General features: G+C 38.6%; 1 protein-coding gene across 2 annotated transcripts in view; it reads right to left on the reverse strand.

The window, feature by feature from the left end:
* Positions 1 to 25,955, reverse strand: part of LOC103994871 (uncharacterized) — a 49,428-nt gene that overhangs the window by 13,930 nt on the left and 9,543 nt on the right. The window contains exons 4-7 of one of the 2 annotated variants that reach the window (XM_009415324.3): positions 23,379 to 23,498; positions 23,100 to 23,241; positions 16,662 to 16,801; positions 16,523 to 16,558 (exon numbers count right to left, since the gene is read on the reverse strand). In XM_009415324.3, coding sequence (XP_009413599.2) covers positions 16,523 to 16,558; positions 16,662 to 16,801; positions 23,100 to 23,241; positions 23,379 to 23,498 — 438 coding nt within the window. Of the gene's footprint in view, positions 1 to 16,522; positions 16,559 to 16,661; positions 16,802 to 23,099; positions 23,248 to 23,378; positions 23,499 to 25,955 lie in introns of both variants that reach the window. The other variant, XM_009415323.3, reaches the window with a different exon arrangement.

Genomic DNA, 25,955 nt, shown 5'->3' on the forward strand with positions numbered 1-25,955 from the left:
AGCAAACGGACATGAAAATACGTTCCTCAACGACAACCTCGAGGAGGAGGTATATATGATACAACCTGAGGGATTCGTATCGAAGAACTACCTAGATAAGGTGTGTAGGTTGCTTAAGTTCATTTATGGACTAAAGCAAGTTTCCCAAAGTTAAAACATAAGATTTGATGCGACAATCAGATCTTATAACTTCGTTAAGAACAAAGATGAGCCTTGTGTGTACAGGAAGGCAAGTGGGAGCGCTATCACCTTCTTGGTATTATATGTAAATGACATCCTAATCATTGGAAATGAAGTAGGAATGCTCTCCACAGTAAAGGCTTGGCTATCTAAACACTTCTTCATAAAGGATTTAGGGGAAACATCCTATATTTTGGGGATTCGGATCTATAGAGATAGATTCAAGAGAATGCTTGGCCTGTCCCAATCCAGGTACATAGACACCATTGTCAAAAGGTTTGGCATAAAAAATTTCAAGAGAGACCTCATACCGATGAAATATAGAATTTCACTTTCTTAGAATATGTCCCCATAAACTCCTGAAGAAAGGGCAAACATGGATAGGATAACATATGCCTCTGTGATAAGATCTATCATGTATGCTATGCTATGTACCAGGCCTGATATAGTGCATGCTCTAAGTGTCACGAGCAAGTATTAGGCGGATCTAGGCTTAGAGCATTGGAAAGCAGTAAAGTATATCCTTAAGTACTTAAGAAAGACTAAGGATCTTTTACTGGTATACGGAGGAGGTAGTCGCCAGGTTAAGCGCTACATGAACTCGAGTTTCCAGTCCGATGTCGACGATTGCAAGTCGAATTCAGGGTATATATTCGCCCTGAATGGGGCAATAGTGAGCTGGAAGAATTCCAAGCAAGATACTACTGCTAACTCAACCACAGAGGCAGAATACATTGCTGCGGCAGAAGCAGCAAAAAAGGGAGTCTGAATGAAGAAGTTCATCACAGATTTGAGAGTCATATCGAGCAACGCGGAACCAATTCTCATATATTGCGACAATATCGCTCAAGCAAGGGAACCCGAGTCTCATTAGAAGTGTTCTGAGGAGGTTTCAGCTTATTAGAGATATCATGGCCCGTGGAGATAAAGCAGTGGAAAGAGTTCCACTCGAAGATAATATTGTAAATCCACTTACGAAACCATTGACTCATATTGTATTTGAGCATCACAGAGGTCTGATGGGGATCAGACATGTAGGTGATTGGCGTTAGGTTAAGTGGGAGATTGTTGTTATAGGTGCCCTACAAGCCAATCACGTGAGTGATGGCACTTGTGACACACTGTGACAATCTCTTTGCTTATTATTATTGACATTTTATCACATATTATCGGGATGTATATTGTGATGTCCTTGTATCTCTACAATGGGAATCGAATCATATTGATGCTGATTCGTCTTTAAACATAGAACATAAATCATCCCAGTCATAGGTTACTCAAGAAGGACATCGAGATAACCGGATAGACCGGTGTGCTATATACTCGTCCATATAATGGAGGCGGCTGGTCTCATAGTCGCTCGTGTGTGGACACTAAAGGTACAGTGTAAGTACTCATTGGAGAATAAGTTCACTGATTGACCCGCATACGGAATGCTAGATAGTTAATAATACCTGACGTCAGACAACAATTTCGTAGTCCCAATTGTGTATCTGGTCCTTAGACTAGACACCAAAGATATCTTATATGAGTACTTCATTCTTTGATGTCGGACTTGCAAGTTTGAAAGTTCCAAAACTTGTACAACCGGTTCTCGGGAATGACAACCAACCTTACGATGGCAATTTAAGTGTTAGTAGAGGATCATCCACTCTCGGTATTGCGAGAGGAATATCCCGTGTGTGCTCGCTCAAACAAATCCCTGGCCAGGGTCGTTCGGATTGAAAGAGAAGTTCTCCGGGAGAATCCGATTAGATCGAGACTCGAATAGGATTCCGTATAGGCCTGACGTTACTATGCCCAATATACGATCTCTGGGATATTAGATAAATGAGGGATTATAGATACATGGTAACTGTGGACAGACAGATCCGATGGATTAGATCCCCTGTGCCGTTTGGGGACTATAGCGTAGTGGTCTAGTACGTCGATAATCGATGAGTCGAGTGAATTATTATAGAGATAATAATTCACTATATCAGAAGAAGTTCTGACAAGATCGACTCATAGCCAACTCGGTATCGGGCCTAAAGGGTCACACACATATGGTGGACGTTACAACGAATAAAGGTGCGAATATGAGATATCCGCGGAGCTCCTAGTTTGGATCCTATGGATGAGATCTAATAAGATTGGACAATTGGATAGAGATCCAATATCTAATAAGGATAGGATCCACTAAAGTTTAAGCTGCTTACACCTTTATAAATAGGAGGAACCTCACGGTTCATAGGCTAGAACTTCTGTTGGTCGCCCCTTCTATTCTCCTCAGCCTCCTCTCCTCCTTCTTAGCTCTGATAGCCTTGTGGTGCACGTAGAAAGGGAGATTCCGTAGCAATCTGAGGAGCGTCGTCACTGCGTCTACCGTGTGGATCACTGCTAGAGAGTATGCAAGTTCTCCTTCATCCTCTCCATCGGATCTGGAAATTTCAGAGATATACGATCTCCCTGGGGAACACTTCTCACATAATACGTGTGATTTTCGATTTTACAATTTTCTCGCACACCAATCATCGTACAACGACTAAGTACTTGACTTCGGGAAATCTGGTTTTGTTTTTCGCGGCGCATGAGATGTCGATCTGCGATTTCCCAGCCTGGGTTACACTCTTTCTTTTCATATATGGCAATATCCACCCTTGGGTGTCTTCCAACACTAGGAATGTCTCCCCAACCGATAGATCTATTATTAAAACTACCAGCATCCAGGATGGTTTCCGCAAGATCATCAATAGCGGGTCCTCTACTAAAATCTAAGAAGACCCTTGGCTTGACAACACTCCTTTTAATAGATAGCCAACTGGCATTGAGGTGAATGAAATGAGAAACTATACCCTTGTGTCTGACCTTATATCTAATTCCAAATGGAATACTATAATTCTTAGGGTCTTTATTTCACCCCTTACTAGTGGCTCATATCCAGGTCATTCACCTTTCTCAGAATCCTAATGATGACTCCTAGATTTGGACTCTTAGCCCTTCAAGCAACACCACTATCAGTAGTGCCTATAAGCACCTTACTAAATACTACACTACAAAAGAACCATGGCAGGGTTAGAAGGCAATTTAGCACCTCAAGGTTGCTCCCAAAATCAAAATTTTTCTTCGGAAAGTTTCCTAAAACAACTACCCACATCTAACTATATTTCCAACATACTCCACTGTCAGTAGAGGACCCTTGTTTTGTTTGCCATTTGCATGTGGATTCATCTTCCCACATTCTATTCGAGTGCAACTTTGCTTTGTACTTTTGGTAACTTCTATAGCAACAATTAAAAATTTATTTTCAATTCTTTCACTCACGGTATTTGGGGAATTGAGTGGAGGAATGCTCTCTTCTAAACAAACCTTCTCTATCCCGCCTCCTTTCTATTATCGTGACATCCTTTGGGTTTTTATAGAACAACCTCAATGAGGCTAAGTATCGCAACGACTCTACCAGTTCTTCTACCCTTCTTAGGAAGGTTATGGTCGCTATCAGTGACTTATTTGAGTCCAACCAAGGTCCTAAAGGCCCTATTAAGAATATCTGTGATACCCTTGATATTGAGTGAGTAAGCTTCAATTTTTGCGTTGAATTTGATACCTTGATATTGAGCAAGTAGGCTTCAATTTTTTCCTTGAATTTGATGGTTCTTTTATGACAGTCTATGTACGTGTGGACTTCCTCATAAAATCCCAGACTAGTGAATTGATATGGTTGGGTGGTGAACGCAGTACTACCACTAGCTTGTTGATGGTGGAAACACTATCCCTGCTCCATGACCTCATAGTAGTTACCTCACTACAACTCTCCTCTATTTGGATCAAATCCAATTCAATGATCATTAATTTTGTAAAAGGAATTTCTCCTCTTCTCTGGCTTTTAAGGAGTGTATTTTGGGACAACTAGCCAATGCCAGTCCCAAGTCCGAAAAAAAAAGGTGGAGGGCTGCGTTAAATCACTAACAACTGACGTAAAATTATATCAAATCTCATTAACATAGATCTTAAACGATTTCAGTATAGAGCTAAGTCATCACCAGAAAGTGACACGAGGCACCTTCACCACCTAGGTATCTTGAATTACAAATAGTGGGCTAAGAGGTCGCCCGAAAGTGACCAATCACATCGACGCTCGAATGTGGTGTAAAGTAGGCAAGGGTTCTCTCGATGTTTTAGACCAATAGGAGTAAAGAAGTTAGTCCAAGAACAAAGGATTAGGTTAGCAACTTAGAATATAGGTACACTTTCAACCAAGGTTTGCAGTTTCAAGTATCAATCCTGTTTTCATGATCTGCCAAACCAATACGTATCGATTAGTACTAGTGTATCGAGACATGGTACATCAGTGTATTGACATACGATATGCCGGTGCATACTGGTGTATCGACACATGATATGCTAGAGCATACCAGTGTTTCGACACATGGTACGCTAATGTATACCGATGTTTCGACGAGGAAGAAAGAGGGTGAAAAGGAAAAGGCAATGGAGAAACAGAGGAAGAGGAAGCACGAAGGAAGAAAGAAGAGAAGGAGAATAAGTAGCGACAGTGTACCTAGGAAGCAGCATCGAAGCAATAGCGATAGCGATGAAGCAATAGCATCGTAGTAGTAGCGAAAGCAAAAATGACGAAGCGATAATGACGAGGGCAACGACATAGTAAGCAAGAAGGGGGCTCATGTTTGTGAGCCCTAATTTGTTTGTTTTTTCTTTTTAACGTTGAGTTGGACAAGGGCCCACCACTTTTTTATTATTATTTTAATCATACCACCAAAAATGGTACAACAATTCTAAGTTTCAAGAAAGGGATTAGAATTGGTAGACACTATAATCAAAAGAAGATTAAATATTACAAAAGACTAAGTTGATAGAGAAAAAATCTAGAGAAATTGATAGTATAGTACTGGATATAAAATTTGGTATACTAGAAAAGTTAAACAAAAAATGGTGTGAGAATTATTGTTGATAAGAATCTTAAGAATATATTGTAGATGTGAAAAGATTTTGAGATGAAATTATAGTTCTAAAATTTATCAGAAGACAAGATGTTTTGAATGTCATTAGTGCTTGCACCCTTTAAGTTGAATTAGATTATCAAACCAAAATAGAATTTTGAGAAAGCTTCGATGATATTATTCAAGGAATGCCTATAATAAAAAAACTTATAATTGGAGGAGATTTAAATGATCATATAAGGAAAACATATAGTAAATATAAAGGGGTGCATGAGGGCTTTGGTTATAGGAAGAGAAATGAAGATGGTGGTATGATTTTGGATTTTGTAATTTCGTATGATTTGATAATCGTAATTACTTATTTTAAGAAGAGAGGTGGGCGTTTTGTAAATTATAAGAGGTGGTCAAAATTGTAGTCAAGATTTTTTTCTCACTAGAAGGTAGATAAAGTTATTCATAAGAATTGTACAGTTATGCCTGACAAATATTTAATAAATTAACATACTGTCACAGATTTATTTAAAATTGCCTAAGTCGTGAGGCATTATCCATCCGCAAAGTATCAGCCTAGTTACAACCGCTCAGGTCCCGAAGGACCTTTAAAAGAGCAAATTAATTAGTTCGAAGCAAGTGGTGAACAAATTCCGACGTCTTGCGAAGATGGCTGCTTTATAAATAATTTAGTAAACATTTGGTGTGCAAGAGAGAAAATAGAGAAAGAAGAAAACAAGAAGTTTAAAAGGCAAACGAACAATCACAAGTCCGTAAACGACTGCTCACTAGGTGTCGGGTGTATTAGCAAGTTCCCGTAAAACTAGTCCGTAAACCCCCGTCTAGCCAGGTGCCACCCTAGGGGTTCCAGGGTATTGAGATGGTTAACGTTTTTCTCCGCACCGCAGCTTGTGGAAAACATGCCATGGCATGTGAAAACTAGGCCATTTTGGGGCAAGTTTGCCCATTCTGGTGAACGCCACTATGCAACCTTGCAAACTATTTCTGCTTTCAATTTTCAAGCAAAACACACAAAAACGAGACAAAATACGATGTATAAACATATGTACAAGCAACAAAAGCGACGAATGATCCATTAACGAAGGTGTTGCAAATGCGCGACGACCATCTGTGACATTCTCCCCAATTAAACTGTCGATGCCCTCGTCGACGCTTGCCGATAAGCTTTGATGATTGCTTCTTTATGTCGTAAGGCATCTTCGAGCTCCCAACTGGCTTCTATATAGGGAAGCTTTCACCACTTCACCAAGTACTCTGTCTACTCTACTCCGTTGGGTAGCTATTTTGCAATCCACCAAAATAATTTCAACTCAATTTTCTTAGGAGGATCTGGTGGGGGTAGTCGAGTTGGAATACTTCAGGAAGCATCTTGCGGATCTGAGTGGTAGGCTTTCAAGTTGCTTTCGTGGAAGACATTGTGAATTTTGAGCTGGCAGCTGTAACTTGTAGGAGACATTGTCTACCCTATTGATAATTGAGAATAGTCCTTTATCCTTATGCACTAGTCCCTTGTGTACTTTATGCCTTAAGAACTGGAGTGATACTGGTTGGAGCTTCACCAACACCAAGTCGCCGACTTTATACTCCTATGGTCGCCTTCCCAAATATGCTCACTTCATCTTTTTGGCTGCCTTCTCCAAGTAAGCCCGAGCAATATCTGCATTTTGATGTCATTCCTTTGCAAAGTAATACGCTGACAGACTACTCCTGGTATAACCGATTGCCATGGTGTGAGGAGTCAACGGCTACAATCCTGTAATGATCTCGAAGGGGCTCTTGTTGGACGTAGAGCTCCACTGCAAATTGTAAGAGAATTAGGTTATGTCCAATAGTTTCATCCAATCTCGTTGGTTGGCACTCACGTGATGCCGAAGATATTGCTCAATAAGCGAATTTATTCTATCAATTTTGTCATATGTTTGGGGGTAGAGGCTTGTGGAGAAACATAACTTAAATACCAGCAATTTGAACAGCTTGGTCCAAAATCATCCCAAGAACCGTGCATCTCGGCCACTGATGATATTATGCGTGACTCCCCAATACTTCACCACTTTCTTCATCATCAACTTGGCTACCTCCTCCGTTGAGCAGTGTAGGAGGTTGATCGGTTTTCAAAGTCTGCAACATTCATTGCTGCACTCCAGAGCAATGAATGTTGTAGACTTTGAAAACCAATCGACCACCATGAGTATTTATCCGAGTCCCCCTACTACCGGCAAGCTTGATATTAAGTCTAAGAAAATGCTCTCCCACGACCTTTCTTGTACGAGCAACGACTTCAAAAGTCCCATCGGCTTCCACTGCTCTACCTTATCTTATTGGCAAGGCACATTCGAACATATTCCTCCACATCAGTCCCCATCATTAGCCAATAGAAGGCCCTCTCCACGAGAGCCAATGTTCTGAGAATACCTGGATGTCCTGCCCAAAAGGAATCGTGACACTCTCTCAAGAGTTCACACCTCAAATTGTCCGCTTGAGGAACATAAACTATATTCCCTTTTGTCACGAACGATCGTTGCGCACCCATATCATCTTTGTCAACAAACCGTTCATCACTTTTGTTTGCTTGTACATATAATTGGCAGCATGTTTTGCCTTGGTTTTGTGTGTTTTTGTTAGAAAATTATAAGCAGGAACAAATCGCAGGGCTCTAGAGCGATCGCTTACCATGACGGGCAAACTGCCCCAAAATGGTTTCGTTTTCGCATGCCACAACTTGTTTTCTACAGGCTGTGGTGCAATGCAAAACGTCAGCCATCTCAGCACCTTGGAACCCCTCAAGTGGCACCTGGCTAGATAGGGGTTTGGGATGGTGTTGGGCGTTGATTGGATTTCACAAGTTTACACGCTAAGTCTACGAGAACTGGCCATCGCGCCCAACACCCGGTGAGCAGTCGTTTGGAGAGACTGTTTGTTTGCCTTCTAAAGTTTTTGTTTTCTCCTTCCTCTCCTCTCTTGCACACCGTGTTTGCTGAATTTCTTATAAAGCTGCCCACTTCGCGAGACATTGGGACTTGTCCGTCGCTCGCTTTTGAACTAATCAATTTGCTCTTTTATAGGTCTTACGGGACCTGAGCAAGGTTGCAACTAGGCTGACCCTTTCCGGACGGATAACGCAAGGGAGCCTCATGACTTAAGCAATCCCAGCTAAGTCTGTGACATTGGCGTAAGGATGATTCACGATTTAGGCAATCCTAGCTAAATCTGTGATATTGATGCAAGGGTGCCTCACTACTTAAGCAATTTCAGCTAAGTTAATGACATTGCTGCAAGGGTGCCTTACAACTTAGGCAATTCCAGCTAAGTACGAGACACTTTGGTGTCGACGAGTCCATCTAGACCTAAAATCGCTATGCCTTACTCTCTATAATTAGTTGCATCAGGTTACTGCTTGGGAGACACTATACAATTCATCCCTGATCTTGGAAAGGAAGTTGGAGTGCAACTAACTTGCTTGGCCTCCGCCTTCCAACTGCATGGCATTCGCTAGCTCCACTTTTTAGCTCAATGCATCGGCCACGACAATTGCTCTTCTGGGTTAGTACTCCATTGCCATATCAAACTCAGCCAGAAAGTCCTGCCACCGTGCTTGCTTTGGAGAGAATTTCTTTTGAATTTAAAAGTAACTCAATACGATGTTCCGTCCTTAACATAAATCACGTTCCGAGAAAGTAGTGCAGCCAAACTCGTAGATAGTGGACCACCATTGTCATCTTCTTCTCGTGCACCGGATATTGCTGCTCGATCTCGTTGAGCTTGGGCTCTTGTAGGCCACCGTATGACCCTCCTACATAAGTACTCCCCCAATAGCGACGTCTGAAACATCTATATAAACTTCGAAAGGCTTCCTATAGTTCAACAATTTGAGTACCGATTCTTCCAACATAGCAGCCTTTAGGCCTTGGAATACCGCTCCACATTTGTTTGACCATCGCCAAGGCTGCTCTTTCAGCAACTCTTTCAGTGGAGCTACGCGCTTCAAGTACCCTATTATGAAGCACCAATAATAGTTGACAAAACCAAGGATCTCAACTCCGGTACCTTCTTTGGTGTTCCCCACTCCGTTTGAGCAAAGTAACACTTCTCCCTTTTCACAAACAAGGTGTTTTCCCTGAGAACCTTAAAAATTGTTTAAAGGTGCTCGATATGCTCCTCGACCATTGGGCTGTAAACGACAATATTGTTCAAGTAGATAACCACAAACTTGTCCAAATACTCCTTGAATAGTTGGTTCATGAGAGTGCAAAATGTGGCCGCAGCATTGGTTAAGCCGAAAGGCTTCACTAAGAACTCGAACGCTCCATACCTGGTCACATAGGTAGTCTTCACTTCATCACCTTCAATAATGTGCACCTGATAGTAACCTGACCGAAGGTCGAATTTGAAGAAATACTTCGCTTTGCCTAGTTGGTCGAACAAGTCCGTGATGAGTGGGATGGGATACTTGTTCTTCACCATCACCTTGTTTAGGGCTCGATAATCGATGCATAATGAGAGGCTCCTATCTTGTTTCTCTTGGAAGATGACTGGAGTTCCGAATGGTGCTTTAAAACTACGGATGAGACCACCGCTTAGCAGTTCATCTAATTGCTTCTTGAGCTCTACCAACTCTGGAGAGGCCATACAATATGGTTCTCGCTAGAGGCTTCACTCCCAGCTCCAGCTCGATGCAATGATCCATGCCTCCGCGTGGCGATAGAGTTTTTGGCAACTCGAGTAGTATAACGTCAGTGAACTCCTTCAAAACATCCGCCACCACAGTAGGTTCACGAGTAGCCTTTATATCAAGTGGATCTAGTTTTACTACACCACAAAAGTTAATTCACCTTTTCGCACCCCCTTCTTCAATTGTAAAGTAAATATTTGTTGTGAGTCCTTGATTCCTCCTCGAGAAACTGGAACCATGCAAGGGTCATCACCTCCCATCAGATATAGAGAGTTCAGGAATGGCATTGGCACCAACTTCGTCGTATGCATAAACTTCATTCCGAGGATCACTTGGAAGTCTTCCAACGGCACCGCCATCATGTTTGTGCCTCTGCTCCACATCCCGATCTCGATGGGGACCCCCTTGGCCAGTCCAAGGATTTGCTTAGCCTTTGAGTTCATAGCCTTCATCCGACTTGGGTTCTTTTCCAAGTTCAACCTAAGTCACCTTACTTCTCGATCAGCAATGAAATTTAGGGTAGCATCCGTGTCCACCATCGCACGAGTTGCTCGGCCATTTAGCTTGATGTCCACGTACATCAACTCGCTACTCCCTACTTTTTGTGGCTTCGTCATCATGTTCTCCCCCACTTAACCCTGCAATGTATTCAACAAATGCATTGCTCCCATGCGAGGCCCTTGCAACACCTCATCGTCATTGCTAGATTCTGAATTACTCGAACTAAGGGCAACGGCTTGGCCCTTGTCTAGACTAGGGGGATGGATTGATATTGTCAATACATTGAGAACTTACTTTTGTGAGTACTCCCTCACAATATGCAGTCCTCCGCACAAGAAGCATTCGTCGGGTTTTAAGACCTTGCCTTTTGAGCTTGGCCATTTATGGGAACTCCTTTTCTTTTGGTTGCTTCCGGACTCCTTTCCTCGGGAATAACTTAGATTGGCGATTTCCTAAAGATTGTTTCTTCTTCCCCATTGCCTCCAAGGAAACAAAGTCAATGAACCTTTCCACAATTGCAATTGCCCCGACCACATCGATGACATTCCTTTGATGCAGTTCCTGTTGTGCCCATAACTTCAAGCTATCGAGAAAGCTGAACAGCTTGTTCTTCTCGGATATGTCTTGTATGTCCAGTATCGGTGTAGAAAATTGCTTTATGTAGTCTCAATGGAAGTACTTTAATGGAGTTGTCTCAGCTTCCTTCTTGCCATGAACTCCTTGTTCTCGAGTATGAATTGAGTTATCAACTCCCCCACATCAAGCCCTCCCATGTGTCAAATCGACACTAGCCTTATTAGACTCTTCCCAACATGTTCACCAGTGATTTAAATAGGCGCTCGAGTACTCGCCTAAGCACTCGACCGAGGCGAGGCGAGGTGAGGTGAAGCGAGGCCCGAGTACCTCGTGTGTACACCAGGCGACACACTTCAATGAGGCGTCGCCTGGGTGCTTGCCCGAACACAGGCGCTGGGCGCTTCGGGCGAGCGCCCGATTCAATTAGGCAAACCGAACCGGTTTAAGGCTAGTTCGATTCGTAGTTTCTTACCTCAAAAGCCACGCTTCACGCCTACACGACCCCGAGGAACCCTAGCACTGCTTCTGCCTCCACCGCCGACGCTTTGTACCGCTGCCTTCGTTGTAGACGTAACGGACCGAGCCTTCCTTTGTTGTCGACGAACAAGTCTGACAACCCCCATAGCTTCCTTCCGTTGTCGCTTCCTTTTTTCATCGAGAGAGAGGACTGCAGGTTCCTCCACCACCGACGGACGCCCTTTGGAGATTCCGTCGCTGCCGCTGTTACTGTCCATAACTTTCGCCGTTGTTGTCGCTGTTATCCGCAGCTTTCGTTATTGTCGCTACTGTTGTCTGCAACTTCCCTCGCCATTGCTGCTACTGCTATCCATAGCTTCCGCCATTGCCGCTATTGTCGTTCGCAACACTACCACAACTATCTTAAACTAATCCTCCGACGCTACTGCTATCTCCCTCTGTTACTGTTAACATTTTTTTCTCCCACCTCTAACTTTAAGTAATATACTATTAACAGTATATTTTTAATTTAATATCATATTTAAATTTAAATAATTATATTTTTAATTATATTATATATTTTTTATATTTTAAAATTTTAGAGAATATTTTTTTCTCCCCCTCTAACTTAAGTAATATACTGTTAACAGTATATTTTAAATTTAACATCATATTTTATTTAAATAATTATATTTTAAATTATATTATATATTTTTTTATATTTTAATATTTCAAAGCACCTCTCTTCACTCGGGCGAGTGCCTAAAGCCTTGAGCGTTTTGGGACCTTGGAGCTTTTTTACGCCTAACACTTTTTAAATCACTAGTATTCACCACCAAAGTTTTGCATCCCCATTCAGATACATGGTTGCTATCGAAACTTTAATTTCTTCAATCGAGCCTCATAGCTCGAAAATACTATTCCATGTCGAACAAGAAATTCTCAAGCTCCTTTGCGTCCCTGGCACCCCCATAGCAATGCAACTCGGGTGCCCTCAAGTTTTGTGCTGGAGCAACGCGGGTGTTGCTCCCTCTCGCATTCAGAGCCCTTGTCAGCAATGTAATCCTAGACATGAGTTCCGCTATAACTTCGTGTAGGTGTTGCATGAAGTCTTTGGTGTCTTCCGTTAATTGATCTACTTGGGACTCAACCTTATCGATCCAAGATTCCACCTCCTTTTGTGAGTTCTCTATCCCAAGAAGTCTTCGTTAGCCTCAGTAGAGTTCCTCTAGACTCGCTTCAAGAATGTCAAGGCTGGTTTCCACAGTTGTAAGCCTCTCCTAATGGCTTCTTTTCCCAGTTGATGCTCCAGGTTGCACTTCCTCCACTTGTGGAGAACAGTCAACTTCTCGCTTGTTTTGTTCGCTATCGCGCTCCTCTTGAGTGGCACTAATAATTTAAGAGCAAGTTTGCAACTTGCAACCCACCTGCGATTGCTTGGGGCAATAGTCCGACTTGTTCCGTCTTGCTCGATTCTCCACGATGCTTAGTCACGGCAAGATTGCGAAACTTTCACTGTTTGCTCGAATTGCTTGCCCGCTCTGATACCACAATGTCATGGACTTAGCTTGAATTGCCTAAGTCGTAAGATACCCTTACGTTATTCGTTCACAAAGGGTCAGCCTAGTTGCAACCTCTTATAGGTCGCGAAGGACTTATAAAAGAATAAATTGATTAGTTTGAAAGCGAGCAACGGACAAATCCCGACGTCTCACGAAGCGGACAGCTTTACAAGCAATTTAGTAAACACTTGGTGTGCAAGAGAGAAAAGAGAAGGAGAAAACAAGGACTTTAGAAGGCATACGAATAGTCGCAAGTCTGCAAACAACTACTCATTGGGTGTCGGGGGTGTTGGCAAGTTCCTATAGGCTTAATGTACGAACTTGTGAATCCAATCAATGCCCAACATTACCCCAAATCCTCGTCCATCCAGGTGCCACTCTAGGGGTTCTAAGGTGCTAAGATGGCTAACGTTTTTCTCTGCACCACATCCTACAAAAAATAGGCCATGGCATGTGAAAACTAAGCCATTTTAGGGTAATTTTGCCCATTCTGGCGAGCGATCGCTTTGCAGTCTCGCAAACTATTCCTGCTTACAGTTTTCAAGCAAAACACACAAACGAGGCAAAACATGCAGGCCAAACATATGTACAAGCAAATAAAAGAGACGAACGATCCGTTGACAAAGGTGTTACAGGTGCGAGACAATCATCCGTGACAATACGTTGATGGTATTAGATATTTGTTATAGAAAGTGGAACAAGAAAATAGTAGAAAAACTTACTAAGACTAAATGGTGGAATTTTAAAGATGATAAGGCAAGGGTTTTTAAGAATAAAATGGAAAGGAGGACGACTTACAACTTGGAAGGGGATAATATTAATATTATTTGGACCAAGGTCCGCCATACCGTACCGTACCGGAGTTTCGACCGGACCGGTACGTATCGCCAGGTACGGGCGGTACGCTTCGGTACGATAGACCTTGATTTGGACTATGATAGCTAATAATATTAGGAGCTTGACAAAGGAGGAGATCCTTAATTAAACCAGAGATAGAGATATAGCTTTAAGAGAGAGTTGATGGTGGTGCAAGGAAGTTCAAAAAGCAATTTTTACTAAAAGATTATGTTTTAAATATTGAAAAAATTATAAAAATGAGAAAATATTTAAAAGATATAAAGTGTCTAAAAAAGAGGCTAAAAAAGCATATATAAAGCTTGTAATAATTTTTTTAATAAATTAGGCACTAAAGATAGTGAAAACAATATTTATTAAATTGTTAAAGGTAGGAAAAGAAAGTGTAAGAATTTAGGTAATATTAGATGCATTAAAGACGAAGATCAAGAAATAGTTGTTGATGATAATGAAATTATAGAAGGATGGATAAAATATTTTTATAAATTATTTAATGAGCATTCCACACAAGGCTTAACTTTAACGATAAATAATAGTAGATTTAATAATCATAGATTTATTCGTAAAATTAGAGCTAGTGAAGTAAAAGAAGCTTTAAAAAAGATAATATAATTAAGAGTATAAGATCTGATGGTATCCCTATCAAAATTTGGAAAAGTTTAGGGGACAAAGGAATAGCTTAGTTAAATAGCTTATTTAAGGAAATTATGAGATTCAAAATGATGTCTAATAAATGAAGAAAGAGTTTTATAGTGCTAATTTATAAGAATAAAGGTGGCATTCAAAACTGTTCTAACTATATATGAATTAAAATCATAAGTCATACTATAAAACTTTAGGAAAGAGTTACGAAAATAGGATAAGGCTTGAAATAAATATATCTAAAAATCAATTTAGTTTTATGCCTAGAAGATCAATCATTAAAGTTTTTCATTTATTAAGTCAATCAATAGAAAAGTATAAAGAGAAAGAAAGACTTGCATATGGTTTTTAACTTTTTATTAACTTAGAGAAAGTCTATGATAAAATTCCTAGAGATATAGATATATTATGATAGGTTAAAAAATAAAAGTATATCCACTAATTACATTGATGTTATTAAGGATATGTATGATAATATAAGTACTAATGTTAAAACTATATGTAGTGTGTCTAATAAATTCTAGAATAGATTATATCAAGGATCTGTATTAAATCTCTATATTTTCATTGATAATGAATGAACTTACTAGTCATTTACAAGATAGACCTCTTTAGTCTTTAGTGTATATTATTTGTTGATGATATTATCTTACTTGATGGAAGCCTAAGTGAAATAAATTAAAAACTTGAGTTATTGAGGGAATCCTTAGAAGCTAAAGATTTTAGATTAAATAGGACTAAAACTGAATATATGATTTGCAATTTTAGTAATATTAGGAATAGGTAGGAGAATATAGTTAAGTTGGATGGACAAGAAGTTTCATATCTTGGATCATTTATTCAATAAGATTGAGAGATTGATGAAGATATTATTCTTACAGTAAAATCAGAATGATTAAAATGGTAAGGGGTATTAGGAGTCTTATGTGATCAATGAATACCTTTGAAATTAAAAGAAAAATTTTAAAAGACAGTTGTGAGATCAACAATACTTTTATGATTCTTAGTGTTAGGTAGTTAAAAAATAACATATACAAAAAGTGTTGCTGTGGTGAGAATGTTGAGATGAATATATGAAACTATTAGGACAGATAGGAAAAGAAATATTTTTATTCGTGAACAATTAGGTATCATTTTGATAGAAGATAAGATGAGAGATAATCGCTTAAGACGGTATGGGCATATGCCTAAGAAACCTATAAACACAGTAGTTAGAAGAAGTGAAATGATTAATGTTAGTAGTAAAAGGAGAGACAAAAGAATATCTAAAAAGACTTAAATAGAAACTATAAATAAATATTTAAATACTTTAAACTTAACTAAATATACGATTTTTTACAGATCTTAATGACAATCAAAAATCTATGTAGCCAACCCCAAATAGGTGAGACTTACAACTTTGTTGTTGTTGTTATTCAGGGATATTTTTTCCTTCAAATGAATAGCTCAAAGCATCGAGTTTTCTCAACTCATAAGCCCTTTTTGGTAGATCTCACTCCTTACTCTCTTTTTCTTTGCAGATGAGGCTCCAATCCACTCTTTTATACTTGGCTCTTAAAAAATTATAGCTGCATTCTCCTTCCAAAAAGAAAAAAGTTCACCAAGAAGACATTGCCCATTCATAACTTACGAACACAAACTTGTCCACGTGCTCACAAAGCTCAATGCAACCATCTTGGTTTTAATTAAATATAAAGTGTAGCAACATATAGATCAAAGCATTTAAGTACAAGGACCTCCTTAAAATATTTGAAATTAAAGCCTCTTACTATGCAGAACATTTCCTTTTAATCCAGCACTACACCTTACATGACTCTCATACAGTAACTTTACCATAAATTATTTGGTCTTCCACCATCCTGAGACCAACATATCAAGACTCGATATTACTTGCATTATAAAAGCATATCAATTCAAAAAAAAATCATCTTATCAGCAAGAAAAAGCAGCAATTTTTACTATAAAATAAGAGTAAATTTTTGTTTTAGTAATTTGCAGCTAGCACACTGAATCTAGGTTTACTAGGGTGTGACAGTCACAGGTTCATGAAGTTGAAAATTCAACAAGAGCTTGTCAGAGGTAATATGTCAACTGAAATAAACAGGAGATCTTATGTGAAAGAAGTGTACCTGAAGTTGTTGATGGACTTGTTCAAACTTTGATTCCTGAAAACCCAAAACAGTTATCAAAACATATTAAAATTATAAACACAAAAAAAAAAAGAGAGAACCTGCACAAAGCCTTGAGAACAATGAACCAGCTGCCCACCTGCTCATGTAGTGCCTCTCTTAGATAGGTAACCAGAGTTGCTCTAGATGATTCAACTGATTTTAGGTGTTCAATGCATTCTCCTAGTCTGCCATGCTGTGTCTGCAACTCCACAACTACTTCAGATCCATTGGAATTCCCTATCATACATATGATAAAACAAAAAGAAAGATGAAACACATCACAAAAAGAGATATCAAGTGGATAAGTATGCGTTGAAATATATTGCTCAACAAACCTCCACCTTTAAAGGAGTTATATTACCACGAAACATGAAGACACATTTACTCAAGCATACATATAAATCGATCTTTTTATAGTCATGAAACAAAATTGCAATTTGCAATGAATTGTTTTATCTTTGGTGATAAAACTAGGGGGAACCTAGTACATTGAATGTAATCTACAATGGAAAAAATAATATAAAACAAATTAAGATGAATTCAGAGTAAACAAATTATATTGGAGAAGATAGAGATCAAACTTTAAAGTTTAAACTATCCAAATATTTCATATGAAAACACAGTCAGCTGTGGAACACAACTCCAAAAAGAGAGTTTTAAGGAAAACATGAAGAACTTTAAGACTGATTGTCAACTTCACATCAACACTAGAAAAACAATATGCCTAATCAATAAATTGAGACAAGGGAAAGGCTTGACTCTTTAGCTTTATGTATTAGAATCTCCAAACCGAAACAAAAAAGTTAGTTTCTGATAAAGTTAGTTTCCGAAAGATTAAATCCATGAGAAAATTTTAGATGTCAACTGTCAAGACCCTATGAGAAATCCAACTTAGGAGACTGAACATGAATAGTTGATCAAAGGAACCAAAGAAAGAAACAACACAATCCAAATCAAAGGCTTACAGAGAAAGAATTCTTTGATAGTGAGAAGCCAGCCCACAAATTTAATTTTCTTCACAAATACCTTTGACTCAAGTACCCTGCAACATAGAAGAGAGGTGCTAATAGTCTGGGCTCCTATCCAGTAACTACTTTTCTGCAAGAGAAAGTAGCACCTGCAAGAAAGAACAAAAGCAGAAAGAATGGGAGAGGGAATGGAGGGTTGGGAGGGCACAAGAAAGAGAGGGGGGGGGTGGGGTTGGTGTGGGTGTTGAAGAGAGAGAGTTTTCATAGTTGTAGAGAAAAAACTAATCTTATAAGAGAAAAACTTGCAAGAGAAACTTCTAGAATTTTCAAAATATTGGTTGTAATAGGTATAATTAGCTAAACCTTTACTCAGGGACTATGGAACACCAATAAAACTCACAAAAGGAGTATTTTGACAGACTAAACCAGATAATTAGAAAAGATGAAATCTTTCTTAAAATACCTAAATACATAGAAAAAGTTTCAAATTTAGAATACGGTTGACCTAGACTATTTTCTCCTTGTTAGAGTTGCTTAGGACTGCCATGGATGGTCAAATCCTAGTTGGGCTGAATCTGATTCCAATTAAAGGTTGTCCTACAATTATACATAAGTTATGACTCTAGCTCAATTCAAAATAAGAAACAATTTTCAGACTTTGTCGAATCCTTCTGGTAGAAGTTGGCCCAGACCTAGATGAAAAGATTTCATGCTAGTTAGCAACTAATGGAATAGTATCAAGCCCTTCATAATGACTTAAAAAATCCAAATAAAGCCAATTCAACCATGCTGAACTCTAGCCCAAGATGACTTGTTACAGTGGTTGAGCAAGCTAGGGCTAATGCAGCATCTCATATCACTTTTTGACTAATGCAGTGATTTAAAAAGTGTTAGGCGCCAATAGGCACTAAGGTCCAAAAACGCCCGAGGCGCTAGACGCTCGCCCGAGCGAAACAAGCCACTAAAATATAAATATATATAATATAATTAATAAATATAATTATTTAAATAAAAAATATGATATTAAATTAAGAAAATCTTATAAAATCACAATATCACATTAACAAAAAGTCTCAAAATTCAAAACAATAACAATAATTTCAAATAAAATAAAAAATAGCAGTATTAAAATCAAAATAATATATTATTAATCTAATAAATAAAAAATATTGTTACTAGTATACGGTTAACAGTATACAATTAATATACTATTAATAGTATACTATCGAGTCGATGTGAGAAGAGTGAGTAAGAGTAAGACAACAGCGGCGAGCAGCGGCAGCGAGAGCAGTGACAATAGCAACGAGCAACGATAGTGCCAGCGGCAACGGTAACGATAGTGCCAGCGGCAGCGGTAACAAGAGTGCAGCATAAGAGTAACACCATGGTATGCAATTTCGACGGCAAAATCGTGAGCAAGGTTAGGTTGGGGAAGTCGTGAGAGGGATGCTGTGAGGCTGACATCGATGCTTTAGTTGATTCGATTGAACCAACTAAAGCACCGGGGTCGCCTGGTTTAACCCGGGCGCTCGCCTAAGCGCCCAGGCGGTGCCTCTTTGAAGCGCGTCGCCTGGACATGAAGTGAGGCGCTCGGGCCTTGCCTCGCCTCGCCCGAGCACCTATTGAAATCACTGGACTAATGTGATCCAATCTAGATCTTTAAATCACCCAATACAAGCTAATTTTGTAATAGGAATGGTCTAATGATGTTTTAGGTTAAGCTAACGAGGTTTGTGTAGGATGTGAATTACATCAAAGTCCCCAAGCTAGTGATGTTGAACCTTGTGGTAGCAATGCTTTTGTAAATATCCTTTTAACATGATAGGCCAATATTAATAGCTCAGTTGTGCCTCTAAGTTAACTTAGGAGAACATGTCCTTATGTTGCATCTGTTGCAACGGGGATCTGGCATGCATTATGACATTTAAATTATATACTAAAAAGAATCAGATTGACAGTACCTTTGGAGGACTGACCAAAACAAATAAATTCTTTTGAAATCATATTCAGATCCATCCGTTAAAATCCATGATAATTTTAGCCTTATATATTTTAGGACTATACCTTCAACTGCCATTGAAATCAAAATTATAAGGAAAAAACCAAGTACCGAAACTTGTTTTTCGAGTGTTATTATTTTTGGAAGAGAGAAGTTGTTAAGCATTCGGAACTTAGATGAGGGAGAAATTCTCTTGAAGGCAGCATAATCCTTTACTCTACTTAGTTTAACGGCGGAAGATGGCCATATTCTATATCTCACTTCCAACAAAAGATTGCGCCGAGAGAGATTCTCTCGAAGGCAGCAAAATCCTTTATTTTACTTAGTTTAAGTGCAAAAAATGCCCACATTTTGAATCTCACTTCCAGAAAAAGATTAAGCCAAGGGCTTGTCAGATAAAACCCTTCCGAATATCAAGTTAGTATGTGTCATATTGCGTCGAGGGTTTATCCAACCAAACCAATCTAACAGTCAAGTTAGCATGCGTCCATGGATGTCTAAAGCCCATAAGTGTTAGTTTAGCTAGTTTTCTATGAAAACATACATGAGATGTCACTTTATATATCCTTGTACTTATAACCGCCATAAATACTCTCTTTAGATGCATACTCAATCTTCATCATCTTGGGTAGCTGAAGTGGCATGTTGGATTCCAGCTAGATTCCACGTGTCGAGTTCCAATTTGCCGGAAATAATGGCCATATCAGGCTCTTTAGAAAGGTAACATAATAACCAAAGCCATTAACTTTTCTCCACTTTTGATGTCAATCAGAGTGATGAATTAGAGTCTGAATCAGGCACAATTTGGTATGTATTTTCTGAGCATATAGGATACTGCCTTGCGGACCTGCAGAAGTTATTTTCAAATGGCTGATTAGGGCCAGATGATCGTGTTGTGCTGGACTACAGGACTGTTGCAGGCAGAAATTTTCTTCAGCTTGCAGTAACTTGGGACTGAGTGAAATAAATCAGATGCTGGATTTTTGTTCTTCTTCATCCCAAATACCTTGACAATTCAATAATGAGAACTTATGTGATCATCTAATCTATCCAGTAAGGACCATAGTGTGATTACATGGTTATAATCTTACTTGGCAAGTTTGTGTTACTATTTAAAATTGGTTGGTTGATGCCTCTGATTTGATTGTCGAATTGTGTAATGTTATAGGATTTCTCAGTGTAATGTTTTGGGTGCAAATTGTAGTCATCAGGTTCATAAGCTTAGTTTGTTCTTCCTTGGACTTGTGCTGGCTGGGAGCTATTTGAAACCTGTAATATCAAGAAACTGCTGAAATAATAGGGTACTCTCCAGTGATGCTTAGATAACTGAGATCTCTACCCTGATGGGTTCTTCAATCAATAATCACTGCAGGAGCCCTTTCATATTCTCAATAAGGGTAACATAGTTGCAAGAAGTGTAGGATAAAAATTCACAAAAAGTGTTACATCCATCTACTACTACTACTACTACTACTACATCTACTACTACTATTATTATTATTATTATTATTATTATTATTATTATTATTATTATTATTATTATTATTGGAACAGATTAATTTAAAGTGATAATTAATAATTGTAATTATTATTATCAGTGATTTAAAAAGGCGCTCAGGCGAGGCGAGGCGAGGCCCGAGCGCCTCGCTTCACTTCCAGGCGGCACGCTTCAAAGAGGCGCCGCTTGCTAGCGCTTCGAGCGAGCGTCTGGGTTAAACCAGGCGACCGAACTAGCGTTTTAGGTCTGGTTCGGTCTCCGATGCTTTAGTTGGTTCAATCGAACCAACTAAAGCACGATATCAGCTGTCGCTGCCCAACCCTAACCCTGCTCGTTACCGCTGTCGCTGTCGCTATCGTCGCTCGCCACTCCCGCTCCCGCTGTCGCTGCTCGCTACTACTGCCGCTGTCGCCGCTCCCGCTGCCGCTGCCTCCTTATACTCCCGCTCCCGCTGCCACTGTCGTTGCCGCTTCCTCTTTTCTCAGTCAGCACCCCCTTACACTCCTCTTTGTTCTTCTCTTTCTGTATATTGTTAACAGTATACTAATAATAGTATTTGTATTTATTAGATTAATAATATATTATTTTGATTTTGTATCTTAGATTTTTTTAATTTAATAGTATATTCTTATTTAAAATTTTAAATAATTATATTTATTAATTATATTATATATTTTTATATTTTAGCGCCTCGCTTCGCTCGGACGAGCGCCTAGCGCCTCGGGCGTTTTTGGACATTGACGCCTAGCGCTTTTTAAATCACTGATTATAATTTCAACTGAAATTTCATAGATATTATTGTTATTGTCAAGGACTGCAGGTTTGGCACCGGACCCATATTGTTGCTGTGATCGAACCAGTATGTACCAAAAGAGAAGAATAGGCACAGTGGAGGGAAGAGAAGGAAGAGGGAAAAAGAAGAGGAGGCGACGAAGGAAGATGAGGAGGAAGAGGAAGGAAGAAGTGGAGGAACAAGGGGAGGTGGTGGAGGAAGATGAGGAAGAAGGAAGAAGAGGATGGAAGAAGGGGAGGCAGTGGAGGAAGAAGAAGAAGAGGAAGGAAGAAGGGGAGGTGGTGGAGGACGAGGAGGAAGAAGAAGGAAGAATGTCAAGATGAGAATTTAGAATGTTAAGATATACGTATGAAAAAAAGTCCTAGGCAGATTCTCTCTTGAAGGATGAGAAATGTCCAGAATACAAAAAATAAAAGAAACAAAAAGGATCCAACTATTAAAGCATTATATAATAAAATGAAGCTATGTGTAAAGCAAACAAAATGTCTCACCAACAGAGTCAAACAAGAATAAAAGTAGTTCTCAAGCAAGCAATTCAGAAGTCAAACTTGCACTGAGAAAATGCAAGGGTAGAAAACTTAGCTCCAAAAGGCAACCATAAGCAAAGCTTAAAGATAGTACACTTCTGATAACTAAGGTCTAGGCTCTGAATAAAGTCGACTATTTGTTAATGATGTCCAATTTTTCATGCATGTAATTTTGTCATTTCATATCTATTTATGGAAGCTAATAAAATAGAGTTCTTTCAAAAGAGAAACTGGGATTTTAAAGTGTCCTTATAAGTAAGATCTTACATCTTTAGAAGTTTCCAAACTAGCAGTGCTCAGAAAGATACCTCCCTACAAAATAAAGTTACATTCATATGTCAACTTCTTTTTTAAGTTTTCATTTTTGTACATACGGTTTTTTGGATATCACCTCCACAAATATTCAATCTAGAACCTATTCAAGATAAAGAGACAACTTAACCACTAGGCCGAAGACCTGTTAGTAATCCATTTGTCAGATGAAATCAATCTACAGAGGTTATTTTATGCCCATAGACAGCAGAGTGATATGGTCGAAACCTTGTAATTCAGAACAGGAATAGTATAAAACATATCTGTATTATCAATTATTTTATTGGCCCTAGAGTAGGACTAAAAAATTTGCTAGCTTCATGATGCAATAAATTTGCAGAATTCTAAGAAACTGTAGAAAGGAAGTAAACTTTCATGTCAACTAAGTATTTGATGTATTTCCACTTTGTATGAAAGTCTAAGAGTCATTCAACTTACAGTCATTTCCATGTTCCTTCTGCACTTTCTCGATATAGTTAATGGCAGCTTGATAATTTCCAAATAAAGTATCTTCGTCAAAGGGAAGACCATAAACATGATTATAGCCTGAAATGAGCTTCTCCAGCTGTTCCCCAGCAGGCTGTTTCTATCAATGGCAAACATGCAGATGGTGATGCATGTAATCTTAATTAACAGCTCTAGTATATAAAATATGGCATTGCACAAACATTTCAGCATGGCAAGATACACATTAGACTAAATGTTTGAAATCCTTACCAACTTGTATGTAATGCCCTTCTCATTTCTATTTCTATTATCAATATTTCTTCCGAAGACATCATCCTTAAGAACTTGTCCATGAGAGCCAAAGACTTTGCGTTCTTCCCATATGTCAATCTGATGATATTTAGAAGAATCAAAAGGTGGCTGATTAAAATTTTAGGTTGAAATAAAATTTTGCAAATGAATGAAAAATTGGTAACAAAACAAACAGTTTTATGTAGAAGGTCTATTAAACAAATGACACATCATAGAATAATTTTCATTCTTATATATTTTGCAATCCAAGCCCGGCACATAAGACTACCGCTAAGATATGGTCTAAGGAGAAGTGTAACCTTGCCCTTACAAGCAAAGAGGCTATTTCCATGACTCAAATACTAATCACCCAAGTCACGAAAGAGCAACATATCATGATAACAGCCTTAGCAATCCAAGTGAGAACCAAAGAAACACTACAATCGATCAAACAATTGTACATAAATAAAAACTAGGCATTCAGTTGAATGAAATGACATCCATAACATAGTGTTGCCAAATACTGAATTGCAAGAAAGATGTACAACATAGACTTGATCGCCAAGCATGTCTGAAATCAAAAGTTTATATGAACAACGCACCTTTAGCATCGAGAACCTTCTATTCCCATCATTCAAAAGGAAACATCTCTATATAAATACAAATGTTAATCTAATCCTACTTTTCTTCTACTAATAAATTCTTTCTCCTGTCTACTGCTTGTGTTATAATCTGATAGGTATTTTTGATATCATATAAAGTGAAGACTTGGATCACAAATCTCAGCATGTAAATGTAATGAACTGATAGTTTATGGCTCATGGCACTTGACCTAGTTGTTGGATTCAAAAGCTATGCTCTAGGGATAGTGATATCTAATCAATTGATAATTTGTACATAACCAAGGATCCAACAAGATACAAAGACAAATAACCATGAGAACATAATTATTTCTAGCCAAAACAATTGGATGAACCCTGATCTGCAGTTAGAGGGATCATGTTGAGGAAAGACTGCTTAAAAAAGGTCGGCCCGACTGTTAAGCAGTTAAGAAACATGTACAAAAAACAGTTTATGCAGCTAAGATGAACATGTCGAGGTAGATGTGCGGAATTACCTATGAAGACATAAAAAGATATTTTCATGAATAATTAGGTATAACCCCAACAAAGAATAAAATGAAGGTGCATCATCCAAAGAAGAGACTATCAATATTGTGGTTGGATGAGATGAATCCAGTAGTATTAGTGGTGTGATAAGAGGAAAAAAAGTTGCCCAAGAGAACTTTAGTAGTATCAATAAAAAAGGATGTGACTGCTCTTGATTTAACTAGAGATATTGCCTTGTACGATGCTCAATCATAAGAATAATATCAATTTAGCTGATCCCAAATAGTTGGGACATTATCATTTGTTGTTGTCAACTTGTCATATTGTTTAAAATAACTAAATCGAGATTATGTATAAATTATTTTGTATCATTATTAGGCATTTTTCTGGTAGCTTGCTGTCACTTTTATTGCAGTTAAGAAAGGATCAAAAGTTCAAAACAATATAATAAGAATCTGTCTGTTAGTTAATCATTTATTAGGTAGGTCCCTTTTTGAGTTCAGAATCAAATTTAATAGTCAATTTGGGAATATTTTAGTGGCAAAACAATAGAAAGTTAATATAAGACAAAGATGGTGGTTCGATACATTCAGGTATGAATAGGAACAGGCAGCCTTTCCTTTCATTTAAAAGAAAGGGATCCCATTTGGATTCAGATAATAGACTGAATAATCCCACCAGAGAGTTTCTTTTCTTATAAAAGTCTATGAAATCCTGCAGTTGATCAATACCAGACTAAACCAATGAAAGATTTCCTTTTCCTAGAAGTCTTACACTGTAAACAAAATGACATTTAGATGGACTGAATCAAACCTGAAAACTTTAAAGATTTATGTGGTCTCTCACAGACAGGATGCAGCAAGAATACACAATAAGCCCCAGCCATCGAGTCTGAGAGTGGATGTTACTCCTGACAGTTTTTTCTAGTCCATTTAAGTAGAAGTGTCAATACACTAAATCAAGAAATAGAGGGCTTAGGTTGATCTAGAATATGAACCATGAATCCAACTAAAACTAATTGCATATTCCTACAACATTATACATAAACGTCTCCATCAGATAAAGGGACAATCTGCAAATTTGACTTCTGACTTATGGAGGCTTTTGACATCCACCGGAGAAACCCAAAAATATCCTAGTGAGCATAACATGGGGATAATCATAGTAATTACTACTATACATGACAGGCATAAAAGATTGACACTTTAGATCCTCTAGGTGTCTTTTTGGGCTTCTTTTGTGGGAATTATAAAGTATTTCATATTGATATCTGCCACCAAACCAATACTTCTAACTTATTGAAGAAATTATTTAATCTCTAGAATTTAAGAACAATTCTCCTTGATTTGTTATCGCATACATGGCTTCGAGGTGTCTAGCCACCCACATACGAGACTTATTTCTCCTTGATTTGCCACTAATAATTGCAGAAGATGGATTTTGATAT

The sequence above is a fragment of the Musa acuminata genome, chromosome BXJ2-8, assembly GCF_036884655.1.
Source record: "Musa acuminata AAA Group cultivar baxijiao chromosome BXJ2-8, Cavendish_Baxijiao_AAA, whole genome shotgun sequence".
NCBI classification, from domain to species: Eukaryota; Viridiplantae; Streptophyta; class Magnoliopsida; order Zingiberales; family Musaceae; genus Musa; species Musa acuminata.